We start from the raw sequence: 16971 nt of genomic DNA on the forward strand, positions 1-16971 counted from the left end.
TACAACAAAGAGCAAGTGAGCAAATGCAGGTTATGCTTTAAAATCCATTTTAAAAACACATTTTAATCCAGTTTCTAAAATTACCCCAAGATATTAGTGATGAATTCAACTATTCAAATTTTAAAAAGGTTGCATTTAATTTGAACACAATGCGCCTCATCATTTCCCACATTACAACAGTGACTAACACTTCAAAAAAAAGTACTTCATTGGCTGTAAAGCGCTTTGAGACGTCCGGTGGTCATGAAAGGCGCTGTATAAATGCAAGTCTTTCTCTCTTTCCATCTCTGGGAGACCCCTTTTAGAGCACTGCGCTCAGTCCTGGGCCCCACCCCTCAGGAAGGATACACTGGCCTCGGAGGGGGAGCAGCGCAGATTCACCAGAATGATACCGGGGCTAAAAAGGGTTAAATTATGAGGACAGGTTGTGCAGATGTGGCTCGTATTCCCTTGAGTATAGAAAATTGAAGAATGATCTAATTGAGGTGTTAACGATGATTAAAGGAGTTGGTAGGAGAGAGAGAGAGAGGGAGAGGGAGAGGGAGAGAGAGAGAGAGAGAGAGAGAGAGAGAGAGGGGGAGAGAGAGAGAGAGACTTAAAATTAGAGCCAGGCCATTCAGTGTGGGTGATGTCAGGAAGCACTTCTTCACACAGGGTAATGGAAATCTGGAAAACTCTCCCCCAAAAAGCTGTTGAGGCTGGGGGGGGGGGGGGGGGGGGTCAACTGAAAGTCAAAACTGAGGTTGACAGGTTTGTTAGACAAGGGTATTAAGGGTTGCGGAACTAAGGCGGGGAGGAGGAGTTAAGATACAAATCAGCCATGATCTCATCGAATGGAGGAACAGGCTCGAGGGGCTGAATGGCCTCCTCCTGTTCCTGTGCATGAACATAGAAACATAGAAGATAGGAGCAGGAGTAGGCCATTCGGCCCCTCGAGCCTGCTCCGCCATTCAATGAGATCATGGCTGATCATCCAAATTCAGTACCCTGTCCCTGCTTTCTCCCCATATCCCTTGATCCCTTTAGCCTTAAGAAGTATATCCAACTCCTTCTTGAATATATTTAATGAATTGGCCTCTACTGCCTTGTGTGGTAGAGAATTCCACAGGTTCACCACTCTCTGGGTGAAGAAATTCCTCCTCATCTCTGTCCTAAATGGCTTAGCCCTTATCCTTAGACTGTGACCCCTGGTTCTGGACTCCCCGGCCATCGGGAACATCCTTCCTGCATCTAGTCTGTCCAGTCCTGTTAGAATTTTATAAGTTTCAATGAGATCCCTTCTCATTCTTCTAAACTCCAGCGAGTATAAGCCCAATCGACCCAATCTCTCCTCATACGTCATTCCTGCCATCCCAGGTATCAGCCTGGTGAATCTTCGCTGAACTCCCTCCATGGCAAGAACATCCTTCCTCAGATAAGGCGACCAAAACTGCACACAATACTCAAGGTGTGGTCTCTTCAAGGCCCTGTACAACTGCAGCAAGAACCACCAAATTTTTTTTTCATAAAAAGCACACAAGTGCCACAATTCCCCCCCCCCCCAAAAAAAACTCTGAAGCTTCCCCACCCTGATGAGCCGTCCAACAGATGAGAGAAATTGCAACACGCGCACATATACACGGCGCCTGCAGATTTGGTAACTTTCCCACGTTAGTCGCGGCGCCGAGTACCTCGTTCTGTACCTCTCCGCAGCTGCAGGGGGAACGATTCCGGCAACATGCGCCCCGGGGCTCGGGGTCGGTGGCGTGACGGCGAGCACGGGGACGTCGCAGGTCTGAGTAGTTACCGAGCGCACCGGGCGAGACGCTGCGTCACCTCCGCCGGACACGCACGCACCTGTCTGGCGTGCCCACATCATTTGAGAAGGCTCCACATTTTCCGAAGTGCTTTCACAGGCAAAGAAAAGTAGTCAGTCAAAATTCGGGGGATGGAAAGGAGGGAATGGTGGGGGTAGGGTTATATACAGCATCGCCCCTTTCCCATATTATATACAAGAATATGCTTCCGATAGCATAGATCTGATAACATCCAATAGCATAGATGCCTTTAAGGGGAAACTAGATAAACTCACGAGGGAGAAAGAAATAGAAGGATATGCTGATAGGGTGAGATGAAGTCAGGTGGGGAGGAGGCTGGTGTGGAACATAAACACCGGCACGGACCAGATGGGCCGAATGGTCTGTTTCTATGCTGTAAATTCTATGCTATATTCTGCAGCCCTTCCTATAGGCTTCATTTTAATGTAAAAAAGTGACTGCAATTATTTTAATCATCTGATCACAAATTGCATTAGTTTGAGATCTTCATACACCATTGCTCCATTTTTACTAAAAACAGCACTTTTACACAAAGGGCATTATGCTAATTTCTATGTCTGAGCTTTTAATTTATACATGCAATGTAAAAAATGTATTCACATGATAACTTCACAATCTTACAGCACAGAGGGAGGCCATTCGGCCCATCGCCTGTGCCAGCTCTCCAATTAGTCCCACTCAACCCGCTCTTTCCCCACAGCCCTGCCAATTCTTTTCCCCCTTCAAGTATTCATCCACTTCCTCTTTGAAATGGAACTACTTGACGAAATGGAAGTCGCTAAGATAGCAAAAAAACACCACACACAAGCTCTTTTATTCTGGCTAAATGAGAACATATTCCAGCGCGACTTAGGTAACAGTGGAAAAGCAGTGGGTGAGCTGGCTTCCAATCAGCACAGTGGAAAGTGGCGCTCGTGGAAGGTGTTAGAATGCGGGCACGTGCGGCACAGTCCCAGCCGTCTTAGTTGCGTCACGGAACACTTGGGTGCCAAGGCAAGGCTATCGACCGGACTTAACTTGTTTTAAAAACAGACAGAACAGCTTTAAATCATTTCCATCAGGGCTGCCATTGACACTGTGGGTTGGGCACAGAAATGGAACTTGCCGTCGCCAGGCTCTGGCGCTCACTTCAACGCTTGGCTGGCGCGAGCTGCTTTCGGCAAAAAGCAGGTGGTGTCGGGAACCGAAGCCAACGAACGACAAGTCACGTTTCTCAACAGCGGTCAAAAAAAATCCACAGATTTCTTTCGGAGATTAGTTGTGAAAACGAGTGCATTTACTGTAGGTTATGCCCATCAGGAAAGGCTGGGGGGGCTCTTTTCTCTAGAAAAAGAGAAGGCTGAAAGGGTGACCTGATGGGGGTCGTTAAGATTATGAAAGGGGTCTGATGGGGTAGGCGTAGAGATGTTTCCACTTGCGAGGAAGACCTGAACTAAGATGTGCGGGTTAGGTTGATTGGCTATGATAAATTGACCCTTAGTGTTAGGGGGATTAAATACGTGGGGTTACGGGGATAGGGTGGGATATGTGTTGGTGTAGGGGTTACGGGGATCGGGTGGGATATGTGTCGATGCAGGCTCGATGGGCCGAAATGGCCTCTATCTGCACTGTGGCGTTTCTGTGATTTCTGTGATAAGGGGCCATAAATATACGATAGTTACTAATAAATTCAATATGGGATTCAGGAGAAACTTCTTCACCCAGAGAGTGGAATTCGCTGCCACAAGTATTAATTGAGGCAAATAGCATAGATGCATTTAAGGGGAAGCTGGATAAGCACATGAGGGAGCAAGGAATAGTGAGTTATGTTGATGGGGTGAGATGAAGCGAGGTGGAGGCTGGTGTGGAGCATAAACACCGGCACGGACCAGTTGGGCCGAATGGCCTGTTTCTGTGCTGTAAGTACCATGTAATACAAAATGAGGTGGTATTTTTGTAGTTCTTCCCCCAATTTCTTTTAAAACACCTCAGCTGTTAAAAGTGACAGCTGCGCCTCAGTGGGCAACACTCTTGCCTCCGAGTCAGAAGGTTGCGGGTTCCAGTCGCACTCCAGGCGCAAGCACATAATCCGACACTCCCAGCGCAGCGCTGAGGGAGGGCTGCACTGTCGGAGGCGCTGTCTTCTGGATGAAATGTTCAAACTGAAGCCCCGTCTGCCCTCTCGGGTGGACGCAAAAAGATCCCACGGCACTAGTTTCAAGAGCAGGGGAGTTCTCCCCCGTGTCCTGGGCCAATATTTATCCCCCAACCAGCAGCACTAAAAAAAAATTATCTGGTCATTACCACATTGCTGCTTGTGGGACCTTGCGGTGCGCAAATTGGCTGCTGCGTTTCCTACATTACAACAGTGACTCCACTTCAAAAACTACTTCACTGGCTGTAAAGCGCTTTGGGAGGTCCTGCCAGGCGCTATATAAATGCAAGTCTTTCTTTCTTTATCCCTGGTAGTATCCTGGCAAATCTGCTCTGTACCCTTTCTAAGGCCTTCACATCTTTCCTGAAGTGTGGTGTCCAGAACTGTCCACAATACTCCAGCTGAGGCCTAACCAGTGTTTTATAAAGTTCTGAGTTTTTAATCCTTTATTTTGTCTCTCCTTGGAGAAAACATGGAAGCTGGGGGGGGCGGGAAGAGTGAGGCGTGCCTGTAGCATGAGGCATAAGGCATCACAACCGCATGGGACAGGCTGGATGGACCAGTTGGTCTTTTCCTGTCCCGACCTTTACACATGTTCCTCAGAGCAGCTCGGACGCACAAGAATTGAGAGATTTTAATGCGGTGACCTTGGGCCCACTCGCACGGGCCTCAGCAGCTCCATCTGCAAAGATTCAGTTGTGAAGACAACGAAGATCTCGGAATGAAGTCATACAGGCACAGGAGGAGGCCATTCGGCCCATCGAGTCCATGCCGGCTCTCTGCAGAGCAATCCAGTCAGTCCCATTCCCCCGCTCTATCCCCGTAGCCCCGCAAGTTTATTTCCCTCAAGTGCCTCTCCAGTCTCCCCTTGAAAACATTAGTGTTTTCGCTTCCACCGCTTCCATCAGCAGCAAGTTCCAGGTCCTCACCACTCGCTGCATAAAAAAAGCTTTCCCCTCACATTCCTCACCGTGACTAACTGTACAACGTTTCCAGACTGCACCAGGGTTGAGGCGAGAGTTTACTCTGCTGCAGAGACAGGACGAGATGCAAAGCTGGGGTTTTACAATGGTTTGGAATCATACAGCACAGGAGGAGGCCATTCGGCCCATCGTGCCTGTGCCGGCTCTTTGAAAGAGCTCTCCTGTTAATCCCGCTCTCCTGTTAATCCCGCTCTCCTGTTCTATCCCTGTAGCCCCGCTACTTTCTCTCCTGCAAGTGTTCATCCAATTCCCTTTTGGAAGTTACTATTGAATCCGCTTCCACCGCCCTTTCAGCCAGTGCAGTCCAGATCATAACTCGCTCCATATCTCGCCTCTGGTTTCTTGCCAATTACCTTAAATCTGTCCTCTGGTTACTGGCCCTCTGGCCAGTAAAAACACTTTCTCCTAATTTAGTCTGTCCAAATCTTTTAGGCTTTTGGTCAAGTTTACCTTATTTATCCCGGTCTAGATACTCCCTGCCAGGCAGCATTGCCTAGCGGGAAGCATCACCCATTGACCTGCTCCTACCCAGGCCAGGACTTCCTGCCCCAGACCAATTAACGTGGCTGAGGGGGGGGGGGGGCAACCCTCCAGTGCAGGTCCATCCCTCAACAGGCCTGGCACAAGCAGTGCATCAGGCCTCAGGAATTGGGACCTTCCTGCCTGCCAAAACTCGGCTGCCCGTGTCCCAACTCGCACCAAGTCCCGTTCACCCATCTCCCCTGTGCTCGCTGACCTACATTGGCTCCCGGTTAAGCAGCGCCTCGATTTCAAAATTCTCATCCTTGTTTTCAAATCCCTCCTCACCCCCTCCCTAACTCTGTAGTCTCCTCCAGCCCCACAAACCCCCAAGATAACTGCGCTCCTCTAATTCTGCCCTCTTAAGGATCCCTGATTATAAATCGCTCAACCTTTGGCAGCCGTACCTTCTGTTGCCTGGGCCCTAAGCTCTGGAATTCCCTGCCTAAACCGCTTTGCCTCGCCACCTCTTTCCTCCTTTAAGACGCTCCTTAAAACCTACCACTTTGACCAAGCTTTTGGTCATCTGCCCTAATTTATCCCTATGTGGATCGGTGTCAAATTTTGTGTTTTTAAAATACTCCTGTGCAGCACCTTGGGGCGTTTTACTACGTTAAAGGCGCTATATAAATACAAGTTGTTGTTGTTAATGATGGGAGTTGAGAAGCCAGAAAGTCTTCATTAGACGTCAACCTTCTCGGGAGTCATGGTTGGACCCCGGGTGGGGGGGGGTGGTGGGGGGGGGGGGGGGTGGGGGTCAAATGAGACAGAATGGGGGGGGGTTAAAGAAAAAAAGACAAGGCCCACCTTCAAGTCTCCAGCTTACCCCACACCCCGCCACCCCCCCCAGTACCCGGTGATCTTTTCAGTTGACGGGGCTTCGGGGGACAGGGCTCAGCACCACCACATGTTTGGCCATTCCTGCACAGAGGTGTCTAGTCAAGAGTCACATCAGATTGAGGCGCAGGAGGCCGGTAGGTCCCCTCACCAACCCTCGGGTCAGCTGTGCCTCAGTGGGCATCACTCTCGCTCGAGTCAGAAGGTTGTGGGTTCAAGTCCCACTCCAGGGACTTGAGCACAAAAATCCAGGCTGACACTCTCCAGCGCAGTGCTGAGGGAGTGCTGCACTGTCTGAGGTGCCGTCTTTCAGATGAGACGTTAAACCGAGGCCCCGTCTGCTCTGTCAGGTGGATGTAAAAGATCCCACGGCATTATTTCGAAGAAGAGCAGGGGAGTTCTCCCTGGTGTAATTATCCCTCAATCAAAAGGATAATGTAACAGTGTCCAGTGGGGACAGAAATTAAACTGGATGTCGAAATCTTGCCAACGTATAGTCAATGCAGTGATGAAGTGCCCGTACTAAACCGAAATGACTGGTGATAGCCAGGAGAGCAGCAGGCTGTGCTTTATTCGGTGCATAAGGGTTAATCCGGTGGTGAGGTTTACTAGTTAGAAACTAGGATTGTGCAGCTAACCAGACTTGAGCAAACATGCAGTCTGGTCAGACAAATTAAAAGCATCTCGAGGAGCGCTCTGGTGGCACGTGTAGATCCCAGCAAACAGTATCTGGGGAAACGATGTCAGACAGACCCACTGGTATACGTTGCACTTCAACGAATCACACATTTACAGCCACTTAAAAAGTGTCACGCTGAGGCTTTTCAATGTCGATTTGGTCAAAAAAAAAATCAGTTCACGTGCCCTGTAACCATCTATACCAGCTGTAACCACACTCTCCCCTCCACCTGTGCCGAGGGATTAACATTTCTGCATTGTGTGTCAGCCGTGGCTCAGTGGGCAGCTCTCTCGCCCCAGTCGGAAAGTTGTGGGTTCAAGTCCCACCCCAGGGACTCGAGCACAAAATTTTAGGTTGACGCGCCCAGTGCCGTCTTTTGGATAAGACGTTAAACCAAGGCCCGGTCTGGCCTCTCAGGTGAACGTAAAAGATCCCATGGCACTATTTCGAAGAAGAGCAGGGGGGAGTTCTCCCCGGTGTCCTGGGGCCAATATTTATCCCTCGACCAACATCACTAAAGCAGATTATCTGGTCACTATCTCATTGTTGTTTGTGGGAGCTTGCTGTGCACAAATTGGCGGCTGCGTTTCCTACATTACAACAGTGAGTACACTTCAAAAAGTACTTCATTGGCTGTGAAGCGCTTTGGAACATCTGGAGGTTGTGAAAGGCGCTGTATAAATGCAAGCCTTTCTAACTTTACTGCAAAGGTGGAGTGTTCAGTTCGATCCGAAACTTTGGCAGAGCTACCAAATGCTGTCTGTAGATGGCGCTGTTGGTCAACCCTTGCTCCGTCGATAAATATGGATGTGGAGAGCTAGATTAAACAGTACAAAACTTGATGGGTGATTGGCAACAGCTCCCTCTACTGCCAGGGATTAATGAAGGCGCCCTGGTCGCAGAGGAGGCACAAATGCAAAATGAGCGGCGAATTTCTACCTGTCCTGGCCAATGTTCCCCCTAATATTTCTCTGGGGGGGGGCGCGCAGTCCCCTTAACGGGCTTGCGCGGCTCATTTAAAAATGCACAAAATCTCCCATTTGAAAAGCCGGGGCCCGGGCTGCGCGGGACCTCCAGAAAGCAGAGCGGCCGAGCAGCTTAGCAGGCACGTCGGTCCTGGCCCAATATTTATCCCTCACCCCAACACCACTTTTTTTTTTTTTTAAAAACCAAAAGATGATTATTTGGTCATAATCACATTGCCGTCTGTGTGGGAGCTTGCTGTGTGTAAACTGGTTGCCACGTTTCCTACATTACGACAGCGGTTACACTTCAAAAAGTACTTCACTGGCTGTAAAGCTGCTTTTGGGACACCCCGAGGTGGCGCTATATAAATGCAAGTGTTTCTGCTGGTTGATTGGGAGCGGCGTGGTTTGGACAGCAGTATTACTGGAGGGTTTAAACTCGTTGGGTGTTGTTCATAAAGGAAAAAAAGTGTTTGGGACACAAACTTGACCTGCAAACCCCTCTGTCCCACCCCACGGATGACCACTTTTTTTTAGAATCGCATTCACCGAATTCAGCCACCTGCGATATTTTATTTCCCCGTCTGACATCGCCGAGTGGCGAGCGAGCGAGCTCTCCTACATTCAACGCGACAGTGATTGGTTACAGTGAAAGCACAAGTGACCCGTGTTCCGTCCGGTTTTACCTGTACCCTATTTCTCCATTTTCTGTCCCGTGGTTCCTGAAGAGAACAGACAAGTAGGGGGGGGGGAAAAAAAAACCATTTACACATATTCTTTTTGAAGTCTTCAAATAACATCACGTCTCTGTTTATAACTACTTGCGCGGAGATCCACAAACTATTTCGGCCCAGCGTGTACGGAACGGAGATAAATGCAGAGCAGGCGTCTGCTGGAAAAGTCTGTGCATTGCTAAAAAAGGCAAATCCCACCCCCGCCCCCCACAATGCCAAGGGGGCGTTAACTATTTAATGACCCTCAGCCGGTTAAATAGATAGCGGCATCTCACCAATAAACTTCAACTTGCTTTAAAAAGTACTGAATGCGGACATCTGTCGAAAGATTCTCCTCATCATTGATAAAAGGTGAATAGTGCATGCACTGAGCCCAAACTCTCAGCACCTTGAACTGACCTGTAGTAACACTACACCTGCCATGGACACGCTCAGCAGCGTTCACACATTACTGTAAACGCCACGGACATTTCAAAACCATTTTAGAAAGGCAGAAATTTAACAAACCCACACACTTGGAAAAATACCGTATTAAATATACTTGAACAGATTCAGAGTTGCGGCTTCAAGTCCCCGCTCCAGAGACTCGAGCGCAAAAATCTAGGCCGACACTCCAGTGCAGTACTGAGGGAGCGCTGCACTGTCGGAGGTGTCGAGTAGCTTGCTTTTAAAAAAAAAGAGGCAATGTCAGCTCATGACATGTCAGCTCGCTAATCCCATGTTTGAGCCACCGGTGATTAAATTGAACCTGCCCCCGGTGGGTCCTGGCCCGTATTTTTCCCTCAACTAACACCACTTAAAAAACAGATTATCTCGTCATCACTTTGCCGTTTGTGGGAGCTTGCTGTGCGTAAATTGGCTGCTGCGTTTCCCACATTACAACAGTGACTACACTTCAAAAAGTACTTCATTGGCTGTAAAGAGCTTTGGAACGTCCCGAGGTCGTGTAATATCAACACATCAACTGTATCTGATGCAGAATGAGGGTGAAAGGTACGTCATTTAGAATGGGGGACAAAGAAATGGCAGACCAATTAAATACATACTTTGGTTCTATCTTCACAAAGGAGGACACAAATAACCTCCCAAAGATGTTGGGGAACATAGGGTCTAATGAAAGAGAGGAACTGATAGAGATCAGTATTTGTAGGGAAATGGTGTTAGAAAAATTGATGGGATTGAGGGCCGATAAATCCCCAGGGCCTGATAATCTACATCCTAGGGTACTTAAGGAAGTGGCCCTAGAAATAGTAGATGCATTGCTGGTCATCTTCCAAAATTCGATAGACTCTGGAACAGCACCCATGGATTGGAGGGTAGCTAATGTTACCCCCCTGTTCAAAAAAGGTGGTAGAGAAAACGGGGAATTATAGACCGGTAAGCCTGACATCGGTAGTGGGGAAAATGCTAGAGTCCATTATAAAGGATGTAATAGCAGAGCACTTGGAAAAAAGTGACCGGATCGGACAAAGTCATCATGGCTTTACAAAAGGTAAATCGTGCTTGACTAATCTACTGGAATTTTTTGAGGATGTAACTGGTAAAATAGATATGGGAGAACCAGTGGATGTGGTGTATTTGGATTTTCAAAAGGCTTTCAATAAGGTCCCGCATAAGAGATTAGCGTGTAAAATTAAGGCACATGGGATTGGGGGCAAGGTATTGACTTGGATAGAGAACTGGTTGGCAGACAGAAAGCAAAGAGTTGGAATAAACAGCTCTTTTTCCGAGTGGCAGGCAGTGACTAGTGGGGTACCGCAGGGATCGGTCCTTGGACCCCAGCTATTCACAATATATATTAATGATCTAGACGAGGGAACTAGATGTAATATCTCCAAGTTTGCAGACGACACAAAGCTGGGTGGGCGTGTGTGCTGTGAGGAGGATGCCGAGAAACTTGAATTCTGTGGTGTTACATTTCTGTGGTGTAGTGGGGACAGTTGGTAAATAAAGCGCCCTAGAGTATACCTGTAACTGGGGTATTGAATAAATTTTTTAATTAATTAAAGGAGTAAGTCATGGGAGGAGAGCTCAGACCCGTGTTCTGCTCCTCTTGCTCCATGTGGGAAATCAGGGAAGCTGCCAGTGTCCCTGACGACCATGTGTGCGGGAAATGCATCCAGCTGCAGCTACTTGCAGACCGCATTGCGGCGCTCGAGCTGCAGGTGGATGAATTTTGGAGCATGCGCGATGCTGAGAGGCTCGTGGATAGCACGTTTAGCGAGTTGTTCACGCCTCAGGGCAGGGCAGCACAGGGGGTGACCATCAGGCGGAGCAACAAAGGCAGGCAGGTAGTGCAGGGAACCCCTGCGGGCATCCCCCTTTCAAACAAGTATACCGCTTTGGATACTGTTGAGGGGGATGACTCACCAGGGGAAGGCAGCAGCAGCCAACTTCCTGGCACTGGGGGTGCTCCTGCTGCCCAGGAAGGGGGGAAAAAGAGTGGGAGAGCAATAGTGGTAGGGGATTCTATAGTAAGGGGAACAGATAGGCGTTTCTGTGGCCGTAGACGTGAATCCAGGATGGTTTGTTGCCTCCCTGGTGCCAGGGTCAAGGATGTCACTGAGCGGCTGCAGGGCATTCTGGAGGGGGAGGGTGAACAGCCAATGGTCGTGGTCCACATTGGTACCAACGACATAGGTAAAAAGAGGGATGAGGTCCTGCATCAAGAATTTAGGGAGCTAGGTAACAGATTAAAGAGCAGGACCTCAAAGGTTGTAATCTCTGGATTACTCCCAGTGCCACGTGCTAGTAAGTATAGGAATGGGAGGATAGAGCAGATGAATGCGTGGCTAAAGAGTAGGTGTAGGGGGGAGGGTTTTACTTTCCTGGATCACTGGGCCTGCTTCTGGGAAAGGTGGGACTTGTACAAGTCGGACGGGTTGCACCTGAACCAGAGCGGGACAAATATCCTTGCGGGGAGGTTTGCTAGCACTGTTGGGGGGGGTTTAAACTAACTTGGCAGGGGGATGGGATACAGAGGGGAGCTGAAATGGGGGGGATGTGCTGCCAATTATAGAGAAAAAAACAAGTCAGCTTGGTAGACAGGGCAAATATATAAGGGCAAGGCTGGATGGCATCTATTTTAATGCAAGGAGTCTTGCGAATAAGGTGGATGAACTGAAGGTGTTGATAAACACATGGGAGTATGATATTGTTGCTATCACGGAGACATGGTTGAGGGAAGGGCAAGACTGGCAGCTCAATATTCCGGGGTACAGAATCTTCAGGCGAGACAGAGGGGGAGGTATAAGAGGAGGGGGTGTCGCAATATTAATTAAGGAGTCAATTACTGCAGTAAGGAGGGATGATATATTAGCAGGGTCCTCTAATGAGGCCATATGGGTGGAGCTTAAAAACAAAAAGGGGGCAAGCACTTTGCTGGGAGTGTACTATAGGCCTCCAAACAGTCAGGGGGAGATAGAGGAACAGATATGTAGGCAAATCTCAGAGAAATGTGCAAATAATAGGGTAATAATAATGGGGGATTTCAACTTCCCCAATATTAACTGGGATAGTCAGAGTGTGAAAGGCTCAGAGGGTGTAGAATTCTTAAAGTGCATCCAGGAGAGCTTTTTGAGCCAGCATGTAGAAAGTCCTACAAGAGAGGGGGCGGTACTGGACCTAATTCTAGGGAATGTGGCCGGCCAAGTGGAAAAAGTGCTAGTAGGTGAGCACTTTGGTGATAGTGACCATAATATGGTAAGATTTAAGGTGGCCATGGAAAAGGACAGGGATGGGCCGGAAATAAAGGTTCTAAATTGGGGGAAGGCCGATTTTAATAGGATAAGGCAGGATCTGGCCAAAATGGACTGGGATCAGCTACTTGTAGGAAAATCCGCATCGGAGCAATGGGAGGTTTTCAGAAGGGAGATTGAGATCATACAATGGCAACATGTTCCCGTAAAGGTCAAGGGTGGTTCCAAAAACCACAGGGAACCTTGGATGTCAGGGGATATACGAGAATGGATTAGGAAAAAAAGGAGGGCTTTTGGTAGATACAAAAGGCTAAAGACGGAGGAAGCCCTAGAGGAGTACAAAAAGTGCAGGGGGATACTTAAAAAAGAAATTAGGAGATCAAGGAGGGGCCATGAAATAACACTGGCAAGCAAAATAAAGGAAAATCCGAAGATGTTTTATAAGTATATTAAGGGTAAGAGGATAACTAGGGAAAAAATAGGGCCCATTAGGGACAAAAGTGGCAATCTGTGTGTGGAGCCGGAAGATGTAGGAGGGGTTCTAAATGAATTTTTTGCATCTGTTTTCACTATGGAGAAGGACGATGTAGACATAGAAATAGGGCGGGGGGACTGTGATATGCTCGAACATATTAACATCGAGCGGGAGGAGGTATTGGCGGTTTTAGCTGGCCTAAAAATGGATAAATCCCCAGGCCCGGATGAAATGTATCCCAGGCTGCTGTGTGAGGCAAAGGAGGAGATTGCGGGGGCTCTAACACATATATTCAGGACCTCTCTGGCCACAGGGGATGTGCCAGAGGACTGGAGAACCGCTAATGTAGTACCATTATTCAAGAAGGGTAGTAGGGAAAAACCGGGGAACTACAGGCCAGTGAGCCTAACATCAGTGGTAGGAAAATTATTGGAAAAAATCCTGAGGGACAAAATTTGTCTCCACTTGGAGAGGCAAGGATTAATCAGGGATAGTCAACATGGCTTTGTCAAGGGAAGATCATGTCTGACTAATTTGATTGAATTTTTTGAGGGGGTGACTAGGTGTGTGGATGAGGGTAACGCAGTGGATGTGGTATACATGGATTTCAGTAAGGCCTTCGATAAAGTCCCGCACAAGAGACTGGTCAAGAAGGTAAGAGCCCATGGAATCCAGGGTGCCTTGGCACATTGGATACAAAACTGGCTTAGTGGCAGAAGGCAGAGGGTGATGGTCGAAGGTTGTTTTTGTGACTGGAAGCCTGTGGCCAGTGGGGTACCACAGGGATCGGTGCTGGGTCCCTTGCTGTTTGTGGTCTACATTAATGACTTGGATATGAATGTAAAGGGTATGATCAGTAAGTTCGCGGATGATACAAAAATTGGTAGGGTGGTAAATAGCGAGGAGGGTAGCCTCAGTCTGCAGGACGATATAGATGGGTTGGTCAGATGGGCGGAACAGTGGCAAATGGAATTTAACCCGGAAAAGTGCGAGGTGATGCACTTTGGGGGGACTAACAAGGCAAAGGAATACACAATGAATGGAAAGACCCTAGGCAAGACGGAGGGTCAGAGGGATCTGGGTGTGCAAGTACACAGATCCCTGAAGGCGGCGGAACAGGTGGATAAGGTGGTAAAAAAGGCATATGGGATACTTGCCTTCATTAGCCGAGGCATTGAATATAAGAGCAAGGAGGTTATGATGGAGCTGTATAAAACACTGGTTAGGCCACAGCTGGAATATTGTGTGCAGTTCTGGTCGCCACACTACAGGAAGGATGTGATCGCGTTAGAGAGGGTGCAGAGGAGGTTCACCAGGATGTTACCAGGGCTGGAGCGCTTCAGCTATGAAGAGAGACTGGGCAGGTTGGGTTTGTTTTCCTTGGAGCTGAGGAGGCTGAGGGGGGACATGATTGAGGTGTACAAAATTATGAGGGGCATAGATAGGATGGATGCTGAGGAGCTTTTTCCCTTAGTAGAGGGGTCAATAACTAGGGGGCATAGATTCAAGGTAAAGGGCGGGAGGTTTAGAGGGGATTTGAGAAAGAACTTTTTCACCCAGAGGGTGGTTGGAGTCTGGAACTCACTGCCTGAAAGGGTTGTGGAGGCAGAAACCCTCACAACATTTAAGAAGCATTTGGATGTGCACTTGAAATGCCATAGCATACAAGGCTACGGGCCAAATGCTGGAATATGGGATTAGATTAGACAGGGCTTGATGGCCGGCGCGGACACGATGGGCCGAAGGGCCTCTATCCGTGCTGTATTACTCTATGACTCTCTATGACTCTATGACTCTAAACTCCAGGATGATTTGGACAGGTTGGGTGATTGGGCAGAAGCATGGCAGATGCAATATAACGTGGATAAATGGGAGGTTATCCACTTTGGTGTCAAAAACAGGAAGGCAGATTATCTGAATGGCAATAGATTGGGAGAAGGGGGGAAGTGCAACGAGACCTGGGCGTCCTTGTGCACCAGTAGCTGAAAGTAAGCATGCAGGTGCAGCAGGCGGTTAAGGCGGCAAATGGTATGTTGGCCTTCGTAGCGAGGGGGTTCGAGTACAGGAACAAGGATGTCTTGCTGCAGTTGTACAGGGCCTTGGTGAGACCACACCTTGAGTATTGTGTGCAGTTTTGGTCGCCTTATCTGAGGAAGGTTGTTCTTGCCATGGAAGGAGTGCAGCGAAGATTCACCAGGCTGATACCTGGGATGGCAGGAATGACGTATGAGGAGAGATTGGGTCGATTGGGCTTGTACTCGCTGGAGTTTAGAAGAATGAAAGGGGATCTCATCAAAACTTATAAAATTCTATCAGGACTAGACAGACTAGATGCTGGAAGGATGTTCCCGATGGCGGGGGAGTCCAGAGCCAGGGGTCACAGTCTAAGGATAAGGGGTAAGCCATTTAGGACAGAGATGAGGAGGAATTTCTTCACCCAGAGAGTGGTGAACCTGTGGAATTCTCTACCACAGAAGGCAGTGGAGGCCAATACATTAAATATATTCAAGAAGGAGTTGGATATATTTCTTAAGGCTAAAGGGATCAAGGGATATGGGGAGAAGGCAGGGCCAGGGTACTGAATTTGGGTGATCAGCCATGATCTCATTGAATGGCGGAGCAGGCTCGAGGGGCCGAATGGCCGACTCCTGCTCCTATCTTCTATGTTTCTGTTAATACCGATCTCCTCTGGGAGCTTTTGTTTTTGGTAGTCAGGGGCTAGTAATATAAAAGACCTTTAGTACAAGTGGGTTTGAGTATAAGAGTAAAGACGTCTTACTGCAATTATACAGTGCCCTGGTGAGACCACACCTGGAGTATTGTGTACAGTTCTGGTCTCCTTACCTAAGGAAGGATATACTTGCCATAGAGGGAGTGCAATGAAGGTTCCCCAGACTGGTTCCTGGGATGGGGGGATTGTCCTATGAGGAGAGATTGAGTAGACTAGGCCTATATTCGCGAGGGTTTAGCAGAATGAGAGAGGTGATCTCATTGAAACATACAAAATTCTTACAGGACTTGACAGGGTAGATGCCGGGAGAATGTTTCCCCTGGCTGGGGAGTCTAGAACCAGGGGTCACAGTCTAAGAATAAGGGGTCGGCCATTCAGGACTGAGAGGAAGAGAAATTTCTTCACTCAGAGGGCGGTGAATCTTTGGAATTCTCTACCCCAGAGGGCTGTGGAGGCTCAGTCGTTGAGTATATTCAAGACAGAGATCGCTAGATTTTTGAATATTAGGGGAATCAAGGGATATGGGGATAGTGCAGGAAAGTGGAGATGAGGTAGAAGATCAGCCCTGATCTTACTGAATGGAGGAGCAGGCTCGAGGGGCCGAATGGCCGACTCCTGCTCCTATTTCTTGTGTTGAGACGGGGCAAAGTTTAACACTTGACAAGTTTTTTTTTTTGCTGGCGAGAATTAAGTCAAAAGATATCAAAATCGTTGTTGAAAAGATGTTGATGGGGGTGAGATGAAGAGGGGTGTGGGGGAGGAGGCTTGTGTGGAGCATAAACACCGGCACGGACCAGTTGGGCCTGTTTCTGTGCTGTACTTTCTACATAATGACCCATTTCAACATTTTGTGGAAAACAGCCGAGGTTGACAATAGTGAAGAGAGCACACACAAGGCCCCAAAACCTGAGCTGTGCGACGCAAGTCAATAAAATGCACACTTAATGAATAGTTAGAGCATGTTTTATTAAAATACGATTTCAACTCCAACCAGCGTACATAGAGGAGTATCTATTAAGTATAATACAAATATATTACAGGCCGAAACACAAACTTGAGGCATCGGAGAATTTTCATGGCAGTTTGATGCTATTGGCTTTTTAACAAGCAGTAACTGCTCCATTTGTAGACGCGTCTGTTTGCACAAAAGTAAAACTTTTTTTTTTAAATCCGCAAATCCAGCCACTTCGGAATTTCCCGCCGCCAAAGGTTCAAACTCCGACAGGACAACCCGCTGGGTTTTTTCCTTTGAAATAAATGCAGCGACTGCTTCAATCCAGTTTGTCCGAGGCTCCGCGCAACCCTTTCCCTCCACCACCACCGCCCCCGCCCCGACTGCCCCCAAGGTAACGGTCGGATGCCTTGGGTGGAAGTAGAACTTCTCTCTCTCGTGGTACAA

At 48.3% G+C, this 16971-nt stretch overlaps 1 protein-coding gene across 1 annotated transcript in view; it reads right to left on the reverse strand.

Annotated features, from left to right (window-relative positions):
- The window catches only part of LOC147122543 (PDZ and LIM domain protein 5-like), a 280792-nt gene that overhangs the window by 71524 nt on the left and 192297 nt on the right, over positions 1-16971 (reverse strand). The window contains exons 9-10 of the mRNA XM_086005178.1: positions 8621-8656; positions 1568-1886 (exon numbers count right to left, since the gene is read on the reverse strand). Coding sequence (XP_085861304.1) covers positions 1568-1886; positions 8621-8656 — 355 coding nt within the window. The remainder of the gene's footprint in view (positions 1-1567; positions 1887-8620; positions 8657-16971) is intronic.

The sequence above is a fragment of the Somniosus microcephalus genome, chromosome 2 (assembly GCF_052327205.1).
Source record: "Somniosus microcephalus isolate GS21.2 chromosome 2, FLI_Smic_1.0, whole genome shotgun sequence".
Taxonomy (NCBI): Eukaryota; Metazoa; Chordata; class Chondrichthyes; order Squaliformes; family Somniosidae; genus Somniosus; species Somniosus microcephalus.